This window comes from Salvelinus namaycush, chromosome 31, assembly GCF_016432855.1.
Source record: "Salvelinus namaycush isolate Seneca chromosome 31, SaNama_1.0, whole genome shotgun sequence".
NCBI lineage: Eukaryota > Metazoa > Chordata > Actinopteri > Salmoniformes > Salmonidae > Salvelinus > Salvelinus namaycush.
The window spans coordinates 5,775,365-5,793,813 of NC_052337.1; the positions used below are offsets into that span (position 1 = coordinate 5,775,365).

The 18,449-nt window shown below is 44.8% G+C and overlaps 1 protein-coding gene across 2 annotated transcripts in view; it reads right to left on the minus strand.

Annotated features, from left to right (window-relative positions):
* The window catches only part of map3k1 (mitogen-activated protein kinase kinase kinase 1, E3 ubiquitin protein ligase), a 59,401-nt gene that overhangs the window by 12,495 nt on the left and 28,457 nt on the right, over positions 1 to 18,449 (minus strand). Inside the window, exons 2-10 of one of the 2 annotated variants that reach the window (XM_038971220.1) lie at positions 14,918 to 15,068; positions 14,022 to 14,234; positions 13,611 to 13,811; positions 11,713 to 11,829; positions 11,113 to 11,264; positions 9,027 to 9,148; positions 5,506 to 5,587; positions 2,479 to 2,647; positions 2,018 to 2,272 (exon numbers count right to left, since the gene is read on the minus strand). In XM_038971220.1, the coding sequence (XP_038827148.1) occupies positions 2,018 to 2,272; positions 2,479 to 2,647; positions 5,506 to 5,587; positions 9,027 to 9,148; positions 11,113 to 11,264; positions 11,713 to 11,829; positions 13,611 to 13,811; positions 14,022 to 14,234; positions 14,918 to 15,068 (1,462 nt within the window). Of the gene's footprint in view, positions 1 to 2,017; positions 2,273 to 2,478; positions 2,648 to 5,505; positions 5,588 to 9,026; positions 9,152 to 11,112; positions 11,265 to 11,712; positions 11,830 to 13,610; positions 13,812 to 14,021; positions 14,235 to 14,917; positions 15,069 to 18,449 lie in introns of both variants that reach the window. The other variant, XM_038971219.1, reaches the window with a different exon arrangement.

Sequence of the window (18,449 nt, forward strand, 5' to 3'; positions counted from 1 at the left end):
TCCAGTCTAAAGTACAATAACTTACTATCAACTATGAGTTTTAAATACTTTATATAAAGCTCCCCCCCAATTTTGTTTTTTGCCCTACATGACTAAACCAAACAAGGCAAATGCTGAGATGGCAAGTTGCTAATTTAAAAATGATTTCGCAAACACAAGACCTCTTGGAGCCCAAATGTAATACTAATAAGGCGGTTGGGGAAATTATGCTTTTGACCCAGTCAAGTTACTGTCTATTCCTGTGAGAATATGTCCACCTGGGCCTGACCACAGGCCATTAGAGACCCTCTGTGGCCTCGGCTGGAGGTGGAGGACACTTGGTGGTGCTCCCCCCAGGAGAGGGGTAGAGGTGCTGGGTTACAGGCGGTGCAGCCTGACCCTTACTCCCAGAGAGAGAGAAGAGGTGTGAGGAGTGGTGACTGATAGAGCGTTGCATTGGAATGCTGCCCAGAGACCGATAGAGAGAGAAAAAGAGGGACTCAGAGACTCTTTCTCCCCCACCCTCCCTCCCTCCCTCCACCAGGCAGACAAGGCTACTCCTTCCTCCAACCACCTCATCCCACTCACTCACAAATCACTCAAACACAGCACTACATACACGCACGCACGCACGCACTCCCTCCCTCTCCCTCCATTACTACATTCTCCACAGCCTACTCTACTCTCAGGAGAGACGGATCATATCAATAAACAAGCATTTTGGCAAAACAAACAAAACTTCCAAAGGGGAAGCCACGTCACATGGTATGACAAGGCAAGAAAATAGGACCCCAATCATCAAAGTTATTGAAATGGTGGCTCTGGCATTTTCACTCGTTACAAGGTCCCAGGTAGTGCGCACGTAGCTAACGACTTTGCCCCGTGATCTGAGCACACTTTCCAAGGCTGCCTCAAACAAAGTAGAGACTTTTCAAAACGGTGATTAAAGTCGATTTTTGTCCCACTCTTCCAACTCTGGTGGTACCCATGGTATTTTTAGTCCACTCCCCGCCATCACCAACATCCCCTGCTTTGTCTTAATAGAAGAATACAACAGACGCCAAAAGTCTGTCTGCTGCTAAACACGCTGGAAAACCCCCAGAGAAGACAGAACTCTTTTTGTTTTCCATAACCGCAGCTCTGCTGAAGCAAAGTGCCGCGGGGGGAAATGTCAAGCTCCCCAGAGGGTCTGCATATTTTTTTAAACAGCCACCAATAAATATTGTTCTCTAAGAGAGACGAAGTAGAAGAAATTAGGCTAGGAGGAGTGAAAAAAGAGAGATGCTCAGTCTGTCCCTGGAGAATCCCTGCTGGTTTGACTTTAGGACTAGTCAGGCTAGCTTGTTGTTGAAGTGGACTTTAGGACTAGTCAGGCTAGCTTGTTGTTGAAGTGGACTTTAGGACTAGTCAGGCTAGCTTGTTGTTGAAGTGGACTTTAGGACTAGTCAGGCTAGCTTGTTGTTGAAGTGGACTTTAGGACTAGTCAGGCTAGCTTGTTGTTGAAGTGGACTTTAGGACAATTCAAGAGCTGTGGTGGAAGGGAGACAGGCCAAGGGGTGAAAGCGGAGATCGGGTAGCGCTAATTAATCAATTCCTGAGTACCGATAACAATACATTTCATGTCTTCAGCACTGGGTTCATGGCAATGAGTGGAAGTTACTTGACCGTCTATGCATTGCAATCACTGTGTACATACAGTCCAGTGTATAATTTGTCTTTGAAGTGATGGTGATTCCTGGAAGATAAACGTTTTGGAAGCGCCGTGATAAGAGGTTGTTTATGGACGGGGCTTCAGACTTTATGGGGCCAAAATGCTTTCCTTGACAGCTGGAGTATGGTACAGTCATATTTAAGAAAATAAGATACTAAAACACTCACACTGCTCTTTTTTACTAGCACCAACTTCGCTGATAATTAAATAGTTATCAGCCATGACTGATATGTGGTTGTCCCACCTAGCTATCTTAAGATGAATGCAGGAACTGTTAAGTGGCTCTGGATAAGACCATCTGCTAAATGACTAAATGTTGAGTCTCACCAGTGCAGCCACGTAGACCTTGTAGACAGGGTCAGCACACACCATGGAGAGGACGCTACAGCACGACTCCACCACCACGTCACCCGACACCTCAGAGCAGCCCGCCCCGGCCCCTAGCCCCGCCCCCGGCCAGGAGCGTTCACCATTGGCCAGGAGGAGCGCGCCGCTGACGTCATGCGACAGCCGCCGCAGGGCCATCTCCCTGATGTTCCAGTTCCTGGAGAACAGACAGCCCACCACCTCCATGCCAAACACCTTGGGACAGAGACATTAAATGAGTCTGAAAGGAATATGGCACTGATTGGATAGAGACACAAGTACACGTGAACCCCTCTTTGTAGGCAAAGGGAAAGGAATAGTCCTAAAAAATGCAAACGCTCAAAAGGTTATTGAAGAATTTGAAAGTATAAGACAGGGTCCCCACATTATAGACCCCACGTCCATCTTCCCACCCCGCTCACCTTTATCCAGGGCTCGGCCAGCTCTTTGTAGGTCTGGGGGATCTGCTGGACCCCGTATTGTGGCAGGGTGAAGTCCCCCTCCTGGGACGATGACCCCCCTCTGGAACCCCCTTCGCTGTGGGACGATGAAGCCGCCGCATTCTCCATGGAGACAGATGAGGGGTCATGGCTGCCGAGAAAGACGCCAAAGTCAGTGAGCTTTTAGCGATTTTTGGGGGACTCAAAATGGTGGTGGTAGGTAGGTAACTAGACTAAGTTTGAATTGTAGTTCTGAGCATTTGATATTACAATAAAGAATGGTCACAAATATGCTGATTCAGGCTTGGTCAGAATTCAGGAATATACTTTCAGAATATAATGAAATGGGGGGAGAAGTTGTCAATAGGGGGAGGTGGGGGGGAATCATATTCTGAAGACGCCAGGAATCAACCCAGCGAAACCGGAAAATTTGAAACTCTTTCCTTCCTGTTGTATTGGCACAAGAGTCATGTGACATGGCGGGTCATCATAATTGCAAACAAACAACAAAAAAACATAGAAAAACAACTGGGTACAATTTCAGGGCGGAGGGGGTAACAGATACTTTCTGACAGTATTCATGTCTTAAGGGGGGAAAAAACAACAACAGCTATCATTTCATTCCCAAGCAGACGCACAAAACAAGGGCTGGTGCCTGGCTGTCTGGCTCACATAACCGCACTGTGGAGGGGATCGAGCTCACGACAAACCTACGTACACACAAACACAGGTGCGCACACCAACATACGTGTGCATACTCACACACACACACGCGGCACTTCAAGTTCAAAGAAGTTCTTGAGGCTAGTGTATTTAGCATGGGCTCATTCAGGGGTATGTAACATTATACAGCACTAGAGCATTCAGATAAACATTGTGGAGACACATAATGTCTATAGTTTTTAGTTCTATAATGTTTTACAGTGGCTGGTTGTAAGGGTTGAGAGCTAAGGGAATGGTGATGTGTGGGGGGTGAGTCTCGAATGGTGATGTGTGGGGGGGGGGGGGGGGGGGGGTAAGTCTCGAATGGTGATGTGGGGGGGGGGGGGGGGGGGTAAGTCTCGAATGGTGATGTGTGGGGGGGGGGGTAAGTCTCGAATGGTGATGTGTGGGGGGGGGGTAAGTCTCGAATGGTGATGTGTGGGGGGGGGTAAGTCTCGAATGGTGATGTGTGGGGGGGGGGTAAGTCTCGAATGGTGATGTGTGGGGGGGGGGGTAAGTCTCAAATGGTGATGTGTGGGGGGGGGGTAAGTCTCGAATGGTGATGTGTGGGGGGGGGGTAAGTCTCGAATGGTGATGTGTGGGGGGGGGTAAGTCTCGAATGGTGATGTGTGGGGGGGTGAGTCTCGAATGGTGATGTGTGGGGGGTGAGTCTCGAATGGTGATGTGTGGGGGGTGAGTCTCGAATGGTGATGTGTGGGGGGTGAGTCTCGAATGGTGATGTGTGGGGGGTGAGTCTCGAATGGTGATGTGTGGGGGGTGAGTCTCGAATGGTGATGTGTGGGGGGTGAGTCTCGAATGGTGATGTGTGGGGGGTGAGTCTCGAATGGTGATGTGTGGGGGTAAGTCTCGAATGGTGATGTGTGTATATGTGTGTGGGAGGTGGTGGGGCTGTTGACACTGATATTCCCTGAACTCACAACCTGGGCTCAGTTATTGGCTTCTATTAAGCTTTAAGTGGAATGGCTCTGGCACACTGCATTAGCGTAGCCCTGTTTGACCTAGAATGATATAGCCTAGCGCACCACTAACATGCTAATGTGATGGCTCTGGCACACTGCATTAGCGTAGCCCTGTTTGACCTAGCATGATATAGCCTAGCGCACCACTAACATGCTAATGTGATGGCTCTGGCACACTGCATTAGCGTAGCCCTGTTTGACCTAGAATGATATAGCCTAGCGCACCACTAACATGCTAATGTGATGGCTCTGGCACACTGCATTAGCGTAGCACTGTTTGACCTAGAATGATATAGCCTAGCGCACCACTAACGTGCTACTGGGAGACTAGTCAGGATCGAGGCAAAGATGAACGGAGCAAAGTACAGAGAGATCCTTGATGAAAACCTGAGTGCTCAGGACCTCAGACTGGGGCAAAGGTTCACCTTCCAACAGGACAATGACCCTAAGCACACAGCCAAGACAACGCAGAAGTGGCTTCGGGACAAGTCTTTAAGTGGCCCAGCCAGAGCCTGGAATTGAATCCGATCTCTGGAAAAACCTGAAAATAGCTGCGCAGCAACGCTCTCCATCCAACCTGACAGAGCTTGAGAGGATCTGCAGAGAAGAAATGGGAGAAACTCCAAATACAGGTGTGCCAAGCTTGTAGCGTCATACCCAAGAAGACTCGAGGCTGTAATCGCTGCCAAAGGTGCTTCAGCAAAGTACTGAGTAAAGGGTCTGAATACTTATGTAAATGTAACAACCTGTAACAACAAACCTGTTTTTGTTTTGTCATTATGGGGTATTGTGGGTAGATTGAGGGGAAAATACGATTTAATAAATTTTAGAATAAGGCAGTAACGTAACAAAATGTGGAAACGGGGAAAGGGCCTGAATACTTTCCGAATACACTGTAGCGTAGCTCACCGCTAACACTCAAGGTTCTTTCCTGTCTCTGGGCTACTGTGTCACTGACATAGCCTGCAATGAATCAATCACAGATTCATTGTGCAGTTCCACACGATATGCGCTAATCTAAATCCCTAACACTTTGAGCTTATAAACAGCTTATAAACCATTCAATAGTTAGCTAACTATTAGTTAACCATAACTTGCATTCAGCTTGCATGAGATTCGAAGCTCCACAGCTGTTCTGTCATCTCAGACGAGGCAGGTGTTTCCTTTCCTCCCAGACACAAATATAGTGAAGCCGCTTCCCCTGTCTTTCACACAACAATACCAGATACCAGCTGGTGCGCTGTCAAATCATTCCCCCTCCCCCCATCCCAGGAGTCTTTCCAGGAGTTGCTAGTTCCTAGCCCACACAAACACACGTTAAAATTACCTGTAAAAATCATGGGACTTCCACTTGGCTCTACAGAGGGGGCAGATGAGCGTCTCGTGGTTCCGCCGGCATTCCTCAGCCCCTGCGAGACAGACAGACCAACAGAATTAGCTCTCCCCCCAGTTTAGAAAAATGTGTCAAGGAAGTCAATGCGCCAATAAAATGGAGCAACAATTAGACTGGAGTGTAGAGAGAGGAGGAGGCTAGGGCCTCGGCACGAACGTGACAGACTATCGAGAGGGCTGTATAGGGCTGTGTGTGTAATGAGATGGGAGTAAGTGGAGTGGCGTGTGGTGGTGCTTGCTGGACTATAAAACCTTCATGGATGACTGCATGGAGTCACTAAATGTCAGACGAGTCCATGTCTGAGGCCAGAGATTATAATTTCCCCCTTCACTCTATTTGAGGGGCATATGATATTCTGTTGTAGTTGCTTTTAGGAACACCATGCACATGTATATCCATTATGGCGCTACCTCTGTACACCAACTACTTCAACTGGTGAAGAAAAGCACTGAGTGAAAACAAGACTTTCAGAGCTTCTACTCTGTCTATTTTAGTGTCATTTCACCGTATCAGCTTCTCTCAAAATACATGTTTAATCACTCCACACCTCGTCAAACAGAGGCTGACTCTGTGAAGGGGCAAATTATAATAGGCTCCGAGCCGTTAGCGACCTCCCCTAACGTCGACCGACTGACTGTTTGAGACCTGGGTCTCTGTGGCCCGGCCTCAGACATGGACTCGTCTGACATTTAGTGACTCCATGCAGTCATCCATGAAGGTTTTATAGAGAAGCTGATACGGTGAAATGACACTAAAATAGACAGAGTAGAAGCTCTGAAAGTCTTGTTTTCACTCAGTGCTTTTCTTCACCAGTTGAAGTAGTTGGTGTACAGTGGTAGTAGTAGTTGGTGTATAGTGGTAGCGCCATAATGGATATACATGTGCATAGTGTTCCTAAAAGCAACTACAACAGAATATCATATGCCCCTCAAATAGAAAAATCTGGACCTTGATGCCAGTTTAACTGCTTTAAAAAAAAAAGTATTCTTCCCCTCTAAATCAGGGACTAAATCAGGGACTGATTTAGACCTGGGACACCAGGTGAGTGCAATTAATTATCTGGAGGAACGGAAAACCAGCAGTACTCAGGACCTTGTAGAGTCAGATTTAAATACCCCTGCCTTATGAACTAACCCTAAGTGTTACTGGGGTAAAACTATTTTGACAATGTCAGAGCTCACCTTGGCTTAGATGACAGAGACCATATTACACTGTACACGCGTCAAAAGTTTAAATGAGTTGAACTTTTGATAGCGTACTGTTGTACTCACAGATAGACATGCAGTCTTCTGATAGCGTACTGTTGTACTCACAGATAGACATGCAGTCTTCTGATAGCGTACTGTTGTACTCACAGATAGACATGCAGTCTTCTGATAGCGTACTGTTGTACTCACAGATAGACATGCAGTCTTCTGATAGCGTACTGTTGTACTCACAGATAGACATGCAGTCTTCTGATAGCGTACTGTTGTACTCACAGATAGACATGCAGTCTTCTGATAGCGTACTGTTGTACTCACAGATAGACATGCAGTCTTCTGATAGCGTACTGTTGTACTCACAGATAGACATGCAGTCTTCTGATAGCGTACTGTTGTACTCACAGATAGACATGCAGTCTTCTGATAGCGTACTGTTGTACTCACAGATAGACATGCAGTCTTCTGATAGCGTACTGTTGTACTCACAGATAGACATGCAGTCTTCTGATAGCGTACTGTTGTACTCACAGATAGACATGCAGTCTTCTGATAGCGTACTGTTGTACTCACAGATAGACATGCAGTCTTCTGATAGCGTACTGTTGTACTCACAGATAGACATGCAGTCTTCTGATAGCGTACTGTTGTACTCACAGATAGACATGCAGTCTTCTGATAGCGTACTGTTGTACTCACAGATAGACATGCAGTCTTCTGATAGCGTACTGTTGTACTCACAGATAGACATGCAGTCTTCTGATAGCGTACTGTTGTACTCACAGATAGACATGCAGTCTTCTGATAGCGTACTGTTGTACTCACAGATAGACATGCAGTCTTCTGATAGCGTACTGTTGTACTCACAGATAGACATGCAGTCTTCTGATAGCGTACTGTTGTACTCACAGATAGACATGCAGTCTTCTGATAGCGTACTGTTGTACTCACAGATAGACATGCAGTCTTCTGATAGCGTACTGTTGTACTCACAGATAGACATGCAGTCTTCTGATAGCGTACTGTTGTACTCACAGATAGACATGCAGTCTTCTGATAGCGTACTGTTGTACTCACAGATAGACATGCAGTCTTCTGATAGCGTACTGTTGTACTCACAGATAGACATGCAGTCTTCTGATAGCGTACTGTTGTACTCACAGATAGACATGCAGTCTTCTGATAGCGTACTGTTGTACTCACAGATAGACATGCAGTCTTCTGATAGCGTACTGTTGTACTCACAGATAGACATGCAGTCTTCTGATAGCGTACTGTTGTACTCACAGATAGACATGCAGTCTTCTGATAGCGTACTGTTGTACTCACAGATAGACATGCAGTCTTCTGATAGCGTACTGTTGTACTCACAGATAGACATGCAGTCTTCTGATAGCGTACTGTTGTACTCACAGATAGACATGCAGTCTTCTGATAGCGTACTGTTGTACTCACAGATAGACATGCAGTCTTCTGATAGCGTACTGTTGTACTCACAGATAGACATGCAGTCTTCTGATAGCGTACTGTTGTACTCACAGATAGACATGCAGTCTTCTGATAGCGTACTGTTGTACTCACAGATAGACATGCAGTCTTCTGATAGCGTACTGTTGTACTCACAGATAGACATGCAGTCTTCTGATAGCGTACTGTTGTACTCACAGATAGACATGCAGTCTTCTGATAGCGTACTGTTGTACTCACAGATAGACATGCAGTCTTCTGATAGCGTACTGTTGTACTCACAGATAGACATGCAGTCTTCTGATAGCGTACTGTTGTACTCACAGATAGACATGCAGTCTTCTGATAGCGTACTGTTGTACTCACAGATAGACATGCAGTCTTCTGATAGCGTACTGTTGTACTCACAGATAGACATGCAGTCTTCTGATAGCGTACTGTTGTACTCACAGATAGACATGCAGTCTTCTGATAGCGTACTGTTGTACTCACAGATAGACATGCAGTCTTCTGATAGCGTACTGTTGTACTCACAGATAGACATGCAGTCTTCTGATAGCGTACTGTTGTACTCACAGATAGACATGCAGTCTTCTGATAGCGTACTGTTGTACTCACAGATAGACATGCAGTCTTCTGATAGCGTACTGTTGTACTCACAGATAGACATGCAGTCTTCTGATAGCGTACTGTTGTACTCACAGATAGACATGCAGTCTTCTGATAGCGTACTGTTGTACTCACAGATAGACATGCAGTCTTCTGATAGCGTACTGTTGTACTCACAGATAGACATGCAGTGGTGGTGCAGCTTGTTCCTGCAGCCTTCCTCACACACAGTCAGACTCTCCTCATCCAGCATGTCCAACAGACAGATAGGACACATCTGCTCCTCTTCATCCTTCAGACTACTGACAGAGAGAGACAGAGGGGGTGAGAGAGAGAGAGAGGGGGACAGAGAGAGAGAGAGACACAGAGAGGGGGAAGAGAAAAACAAAGGACATAAACATATACATACACAGTTGAAATCGGAAGTTTACATACACTTAGGTTGAAGTCATTCACTTTTTTTTTCAACAACAACCACAAATGTCTTGTTGACAAACTATAGTTTTGGTAAGTCGGTTAGGACATCTACTTTGTGCTTGACATAAGTAATTTTTCCAACAATTGTTTAGACAGAATATTTCACTGTATCACAGTTCCAGTGGGTCAGAAGTTTACATACACTAAGTTGACTGTGACTTTAAACAGCTTGGAAAATTCCAGAAAATTATGTCATGGCTTTAGAAGCTTCTGATAGGCTAATTGACTTCATTTGAGTCAATTGGAGTTGTACCTGTGGATGTATTTCAAGGCCTACCTTCAAACTCAGTGCCTCTTTGCTTGACATTATGGGAAAATCAAAAGAAATCAGCCAAGACCTCAGAAAAAAATGGTAGATATGCACAAGTCTGGTTCATCCTTGGGAGCAATTTCCAAACGCCTGAAGGTACCACATTCAACTGTACAAACAATAGTACGCAAGTATAAACACCATGGGACCACGCAGCCATCATACCGCTCAGGAAGGAGAAGCGTTCTGTCTCCTAGAGATGAACGTACTCTTGTGCGAAAAGTGCAAATCAATCCCAGAACAACAGCAAAGGACCTTGTGAAGATGCTGGGGGAAACAGGTCCAAAAGTATCTACATCCACAGTAAACCGAGACCTATATCGACATAACCTGAAAGGCCGCTCAGCAAGGAAGAAGCCACTGCTCCAAAACCGCTATAAAAAAGCCACACTACGGTTTGCAACTGCACATGGGGACAAAGATCGTACTTTTTTGAGAAATGTCCTCTGGTCTGATGAAACAAAAATAGAACTGTTAGGCCATAATGACTATCGTTATGGTTGGAGGAAAAAGGGGTAGGCTTGCAAGCCGAAGAACACCATCCCAACCGTGAAGCACGGGGGTGGCAGCATCATGTTGTGGGGGTGCTTTGCTGCGGGAGGGACTGGTGCACTTCACAAAATAGATGAAATCATGAGGAGGGAGAATTATGTGGATATATTGAAGCAACATCAAGACATCAGTCAGGAAGTTAAAGCTTGGTCGCAAATGGGTCTTCTAAATGGACAATGACCCCAAGCATACTTCCAAAGTTGTGGCAAAATGGCTTAAGGACAACAAAGTCAAGGTACTGGAGTGGCCATCACAAAGCCCTGACCTCAATCCTATAGAAAATTTGTGGGCAGAACTGAAAAAGTGTGTGTGAGCAAGGAGGCCTACAAACCTGACTCAGTTACACCAGCTCTGTCAGGAGGAATGGGCCAAAATTCACCCAACTTATTGTGGGAAGCTTGTGGAAGGCTACCCGAAACATTTGACCCAAGTTAAACAATTTAAAAGCAATGCTACAAAATACTAATTGAGCGTATGTAAACGTCTGACCCACTGGGAATATGATGAAATATATAAAAGCTGAAATAAATCATTCTCTCTACTATTATTCTGACATTTCACATTCTTAAAATAAAGTGATGCGCTAAAACAGGACATTTTTACTAGGATTAAATGTCAGGAACTGTGAAAAACTGAGTTTAAATGTATTTAAACTCAGTTAAAGTGTATGTAAACTTCCAACTTCAACTGTACACACACACACACACATATATATATATATATAACAGCCAGGGCAGAAAGGGAAAGAGACATTTGTGTTAAACCAAGCTGGACCAATGTGTTAAACCAATGCTTGACCCTCGTTCACATCAAAATCAAAAATTTGACAACACTTTTGTTTATACAACTTGGTGGTATTCAAGGGCCTTCTGGCATAATATGTTTTACAATACAACATCTGTACTCTGTGTGTGTGTACACTACCTGCTGTCGTTGCTCGAGGCGCCAGAGTTGCTGGACGGACAGGACGTGTGGGGGTTGGACATGCGCGACACAAACTTCTGAATGGTGTTGCGCGACGGCGCCTTGATGCGCGAGCTGCGGCGATTGTGGTACTTCTGGAACAAGCTCTCCACCTGGAGACAATGCCACAGTTAGCCGTCGTAGGGAGACATTTGCCCTAGACGCTGATCTTGGGTCAGATTGGCATTTTCTCTACTAGTGGTTAAGTATCTACATATTCAAGTGCATATCTTAACGTGCATTCAAGACGGTGCAAGTCATTGAAAGTTATCCTAAACATAGACATATTCTAGCTTTGAAGTTTCTTTGGAAATTGGTCATTACAAAATGGGTTTAGCTAATCATGTATGCCCTTGTCAAACTATTGTTTCGACCTGAAGCATACTGTGCTGGTACGGATATCCCCATTTTCACATTGTCCTGTCCAGCACGTTTTCAGCAACTATGTTGGATCCTTAAACAGGCCAGCACGGTACAGCTCAGTTTTCTCAGCTCAATAGGGAGAAAGGGAAATTACACAGATTGGTTACAGGGCATGTCGGTTGGTTGCTGAAAGGTTACCTCAAAGTTTTTGAGGGTTTTCCTCCAGAGCAGGGGGTCTGAGGGCTCCAGCTGGAAGACACGGAGCATGACGAAGAGGACGTGGATACAGAACGCCCCTCGGCCACAGCTACAGGTCTACAGTGAATGGAGAGGATAGCAGACCGAGGGGTTACTCACGTGTGTGTATATACATACCAACACCGCACTCACAAACACACGCGCAGGCACACACAGATGGCCATAAATGGTCACTCAGACAGATACAGACCTGCTGATCCATCTGTCCCAAATGGTACCCTAATTCCCCCACGTTGGACAACGCTCTGGTCAAAAGTAGTGCCATTTGGGACGCAAGCCTTTAGTAAGAGGAAGCTCTACATTGCACCATCGCTACAGTAGCAAATGGCTGGGTAATCACCACCTTAGCGATGGAGCGTTTACCCAGCCATTTGCTACTGGAGCGATGGAGCGATTACCCAGCCATTTACTAACGATAAATCACTCCAGTAGTAAATGGCTGGGTAATCACTCCAGTAGTAAATGGCTGGGTAATCACACCATCGCTCCAGTAGTAAATGGCTGGGTAATCACTCCAGTAGTAAATGGCTGGGTAATCACTCCAGTAGTAAATGGCTGGGTAATCACTCCATCGCTCCAGTAGTAAATGGCTGGGTAATCACTCCAGTAGTAAATGGCTGGGTAATCACTCCAGTAGTAAATGGCTGGGTAATCACTCCATCGCTACAGTAGTAAATGGCTGGGTAATCGCTCCAGTAGTAAATGGCTGGGTAATCACTCCAGTAGTAAATGGCTGGGTAATCACTCCATCGCTACAGTAGCAAATGGCTGGGTAATCACTCCATCGCTACAGTAGCAAATGGCTGGGTAATCACCCCATCGCCACAGTAGTAAATGGCTGGGTAATCACTCCATCGCTCCAGTAGCAAATGGCTGGGTAATCACTCCATCGCTCCAGTAGCAAATGGCTGGGTAAACAAAAAGAGCCTGGCAATGTACAAGTGAAGTAACTTATTAAACTAACTGTCCAGTGTTTCCAGATTTCTATGAAATATGACCTATAATTACTTACAATACGAGTGAAATGGTTTTCCTTCCCCCAAAAAATAGTAATTAAGTACTGTATGTTAAAAAGCAACAGAATAGTGTGGGCACATATTGGTCATAAAAAATATTAATGCGAGTAGAGCGCTGATTGGTCAGCTCATCCTCCTTTAGACCGCGGATTGGCCAGCTCATCCTCTTCAGGAGTATGACATCATACTCTGAGAAAATAGAAAGCGTTCTTGTTGAGATACAAGTTTGAGGTGTGGTTTTTGAACAGTTTTTTTCTTAGTACAACTACATATGGGGATATTATTTTTAGGGGGAGAAAATCGAATCGCAATAAAATCACAGTATCAAATTGCAACATATCGGCACCTAAGTATCATGACAATATCATATCGTGAGGTCCCTGGCATTTCCCAGCCCTATTATTACTTCAATGTATGTTTTGGCCACAAATACGAGTATAGGACGAGTCAACAACATTATTTGGGTATAAGTTAACAGAATACAAACTTTTAAAAGTGAGATTTTCAAATGGACAGTTACTCTAACCCCATTGCTGTAAACGCAATTTGGTAAAAGCTGGAGCCGTTGTTGCAGCCAAGCCTCAATCTAGCCTGCCAGTTGGAATCTCACAAACTTGCATCAGTTTAATCAATTCCCAATCGACCCCAAGTCTAGACACTTGTATATGTTTGAAATGTCTGTATCGACATAATAGCTGATAACACCCATCTAATCCTTTTAATATCTACACAAGTACAGAGGGTAGAGGGAGTCGATTTGAAAATTAGTCTTGATTCTGTTTAAATCTTCATTGGTCTGAGTGGACTTCCAGCACTTCCTACCTGTGGACCAATGAACACCCTGTATTTGTTGTCGGGGCTGTCTCCTCCAATCAGAAAGGAGTTGGGGCCTATCTGCTGCAGTAGGTAGAGGCGAGCCCTCATGACCTTGTTGACACGGCGACTGGTTTCCTCAGGACTGTAGGGGGAGAAGCCGTCTGGGGAGGGCGCCCGGCGAGGGGGCGTCACCCTGCCACTCTGAAACTACACAACAACATCAGATTAAGACAGCCTCAGAACAATAGTTACATGGGTATATTATACTGTCACTAAATAGTCACTTAGGACTTTATATTGCTATGATACTTTTTACAGTTCTTTAAACCCCAAGTGAAGAGGCTTGATATCTAATCAATGTTATATTATCATCAAAATGTTTTTATGTCTGTGCTACGTCTGTATGTGGCTAATCACCGGCACGGGTGAGGCCCTCTTCCTGCGCACCCCGGGGGACTCAGGCTTCCCACCGGCCCTGCCAGAGGAAGAGGAGGAGGAAGAGGGGGGTCCGGGGGAGGGACTGCGGCGGCCTCTGCTCTGCTGGGGGGAGGAGCTGGTGGGTGCGTCGGCCTCTGCTGCTTTACAGCCCGCCTCACTCCCGTCCGGTCGCAGGGGGACGGGCTTCACCACCTGAGGGAGAGAAGGACAGGGGGTTAATATGTGGTTGGGGTAGGCCAAATGAGGCCTAAATGACAGTAGAGTCCCTTTACAGCGGAACGTTCAGGCAGACATTTGTTATGTAGAACAAACATGCTTCTCTGACATGTAGAACAAGGAATAACGTCAGCTCTATCCATGGCATTTCTATCTGCGACGTTGGTCAACTGAACACGGGTCTGTAGATCTGGTGGAAGCATTGACATTTCCACGCAGCCAATCGGAAGGCATGATGTAGCTATATTACCATAATACATATATCCATCTAATCCTCTCAGAAGACTGTCAAGACTAGAGGTCAGGGGGCTAGAGGTCAGCATCTGTGTCTGCTGTGAAAGACTAGGTGCAACGCATGTCCAATTCTGCTAGATTTGAGTCATGAAAACAAACTTTATTTCAAAGCATTAACAGTATCAAATCAGTCTTTAGAGTAGTGAATATTTAAGAGTTGCTTGGATCTATAAATGTTAAGCGTGGCACAGTAAGCTAAGTACACACACACGTGTGGTGTTCTCTCTGTGTGTGTGTGTGTGTGTGTGTGTGTGTGTGTGTGTGTGTGTGTGTGTGTGTATAGACCTACATGTTTATACAGTATTATAGCCGTGTGTGCATGCGTTTGTTTCTGTGTCCATGTGTGTCAGGCTGCAGTAGCTCACCACCGGGCCCCTCCTGCTACGTCTCTCCAGCCACTCGTGCTTCCAGGTGGGCATGCAGGTGGCCTTGAGCTTCTCCCGGATCATCCGCTCCTCGGGCCGGTCCTCCATCTTCTGCAGACCCCGCAGGGTATCCTTACTCTCCATGTCGCGACTACAGAGAAACCGCAGAGGGGGCGGAGTTAGACAATGGCAACTGCTTGGCATCTGACCGCAAGGCACTACAGAGGATAGTGCTTACAGGTCAGTACATCACTGGGGCTAAGCTACCTGACATCCAGGATCTCTATACGAGGCGGTTTCTGAGGAAGCTGTGGCATATCAACAGGCTGATTAAACAGCATGATCATTACACAGGTGCACCTTGTGCTGGGGACAATAAAAGGCCACTTTAAAATGTGCAACACATTGCCACAGATGTCTCAAGTTGAGGGAGCGTGCAATTGGCATGCAGGAATGTCCACCAAAGCTGTTGCCAGAGAATTTAATGTTAATTTCTCTACCATAAGCTGCCTCCAACATCGTTTTAGAGAATTTGGCACTAAGTCCAACCGGCCTCACAACTGCTGACCATGTGTAACCATGCCAGCCCAGGACCTCCACATTCGGCTTCTTCACCTGCGGGATTGTCTGAGGGGGGGGGGGGGCTGAGGAGTACGTGTCTGTGGTAAGCCCTTTTGTGGGTAAAATTCTGATTGGCTGGGCCTGGCTCCCCAGTGGGTGGGCATGCCTGCACCCCTGCCTACTCATGTGAAATACATAGATTAGGGCCTAATGAATTTATTTAAATTGATCATTATATGAACTTTAAGTAAAACCCTAGAAATTGTTGAATTTATATTTGTGTTCAGTATATGTACAAATCTACCCTCAAGTACCCCTGCACAGACTCGGAACTGGTAACCCGTGTACAGGGCCTGAAAAACTTTTTGGGTTCACCATGATTGTTGCCATAATTACACCAAAAACATATATTTTTTTAAACAGATGAGCATGCTTTGTAATGTTTCTCAAACAAATGTATTACTAGTAAAAAGTGGTATATTGCTAAATGTTTACATTTGAACCAAAATATTACAGAGACAAAATGTTCAGCTACCCCCTTTAAGGGCGGGAGGTTACCGTGCCAACGAGGGCGCTAGCTGCTCTAGTTGTTAGTGACACAGAATCTGACTAGTAGCCGGTGCCTTCACTAGCAGTTGAAGCAAAAATCAAACATTGAAAAACAACCTAGCTTGTGAACAAGACAATGTAAATAGTCAAGACACAGAAGAGCAAAGTCTCACTTTAGTAGACTTGCTGTGCGTCGCGGGATGGATAGATATATAAGTCCTAGTTCTTTGTGTGATTAACTACAAGCTATGAAACAAAACGACAGAAACACTTTGAAAACAGCTCATACTTGGCTGGTGGCGTGTGTTCATTTTAGACTCTGCCATATAGCCAAGTTACTCATTGTGTATTTAGTCCTCATTTTATTATTTTTCTATTATTTCTCTGCATTGTTCGGAAGGGCCCATAAGTAAGCATTTCACTGTTTGTCTACAACTGTAGATGTGATTGCCAATACCCAGCAAACTAGAAACATTCCCAGAACATTATCCAAGATTCCCATGATGTTCTAGTTAGGGTTCTCTCTTACAATAGGTTGATAAAGATTTTAACAACGTTCTCTGAATGTTTATGTTCTAACATTCACTAAAATGTTGTGCACAACATTATAAAAACCACCACAGAACATTCCCCAAAAGTTCTCATTGGTTTTCCAGGTAATGTAATAACAATGTACCAGTAATGTTTTCCCAGCAAACCAAAATTGGTTCAGTGAAAGTTCCCAGAACATTATTTAGGTCACGGCAAATGTTCTCATAACACACATTCCTGGTGATGATTAAAGAATGTTTGTATAAAACATTTGCCTAATGTTGCAAAAATGTTCCTATAAAACATTTAAAAAAGGTTCCCAGGATGTTTCATTAGGTTGTGGGACCAGTCTGGTGAGAACATTTTGGGGACATGACAAAAGATACACTACCGGTCAAACGTTTTAGAACACCTACTCAGTCAAGGGTTTTTCTTAATTTTTTCTACATTGTAGAATAATAGTGAAGACATCAAAACCATGAAATAACACATATGGAATCATGTAGTAACCAAAAAAAGTGTTAAACAAATCCAAATGTATTTTATATTTGAGATTCTTCAAATAGCCACCCTTGCCTTGATAGCTTTGCACACGCTTGGCATTCTCTCAACCAGCTTCATGAGGTAGTCACCTGGAATGCATTTCAATTAACAGGTGTGACTTCTTAAAAGTTAATTTGTGGAATTTCTTTCCTTCTTAATGCGTTTGAGCCAATTAGTTGTGTTGTGACAAGGTAGGGGTGGTATACAGAAGATGGCCTTACTTGGTAAAAGACCAAGTCCATATTATGGCAAGAACAGATCAAACGACAGTCCATCATTACTTTAAGACATGAAGGTCAGTAAATACGGAACATTAAGACCTTTGAAAGTTTCTTCAAGTGCAGTCGCAAAAACCATCCAAGTGCTATGATGAAACTGGCTCTCATGAGGATCGCCACAGGAATGGAAGACCCAGAGTTACCTCTGCTGCAGACGATAAGTTCATTAGAGTTACCAGCCTCAGAAATTGCAGCCCAAATAAATGCTTCAGAATTCAAATAATCAAATCAAAGTTTGTCACGAGCGCCCGAATACAACACTTACAGTGAGATGCTTACTTATAGGCTCTAACCAACAGTGCAAAAAAGGTATTAGGTGAACAATAGGTAAGTAAAGAAATAAAAACAACAGTAAAAAAGACAGTGAAAAATAACAGTAGCAAGGGTATATACAGGCACCGGTTAGTCGGGCTGATTGAGGTACAGTGGGGCAAAAAAGTATTTAGTCAGCCACCAATTGTGCAAGTTCTCCCACTTAAAAAGATGAGAGAGGCCTGTAATTTTCATCATAGGTACACTTCAACTATGACAGACAAAATGAGAAAATAAATTCCAGAAAATCACATTGTAGGATTTTTAATGAATTTATTTGCAAATTATGGTGGAAAATAAGTATTTGGTCACCTACAAACAAGCAAGATTTCTGGCTCTCACAGACCTGTAACTTCTTCTTTAAGAGGCTCCTCTGTCCTCCACTCGTTACCTGTATTAATGGCACCTGTTTGAACTTGTTATCAGTATAAAAGACACCTGTCCACAACCTCAAACAGTCACACTCCAAACTCCACTATGGCCAAGACCAAAGAGCTGTCAAAGGACACCAGAAACAAAATTGTAGACCTGCACCAGGCTGGGAAGACTGAATCTGCAATAGGTAAGCAGCTTGGTTTGAAGAAATCAACTGTGGGAGCAATTATTAGGAAATGGAAGACATACAAGACCACTGATAATCTCCCTCGATTTGGGGATCCACGCAAGATCTCACCCCGTGGGGTCAAAATTATCACAAGAACGGTGAGCAAAAATCCCAGAACCATACGGGGGGACCTAGTGAATGACCTGCAGAGAGC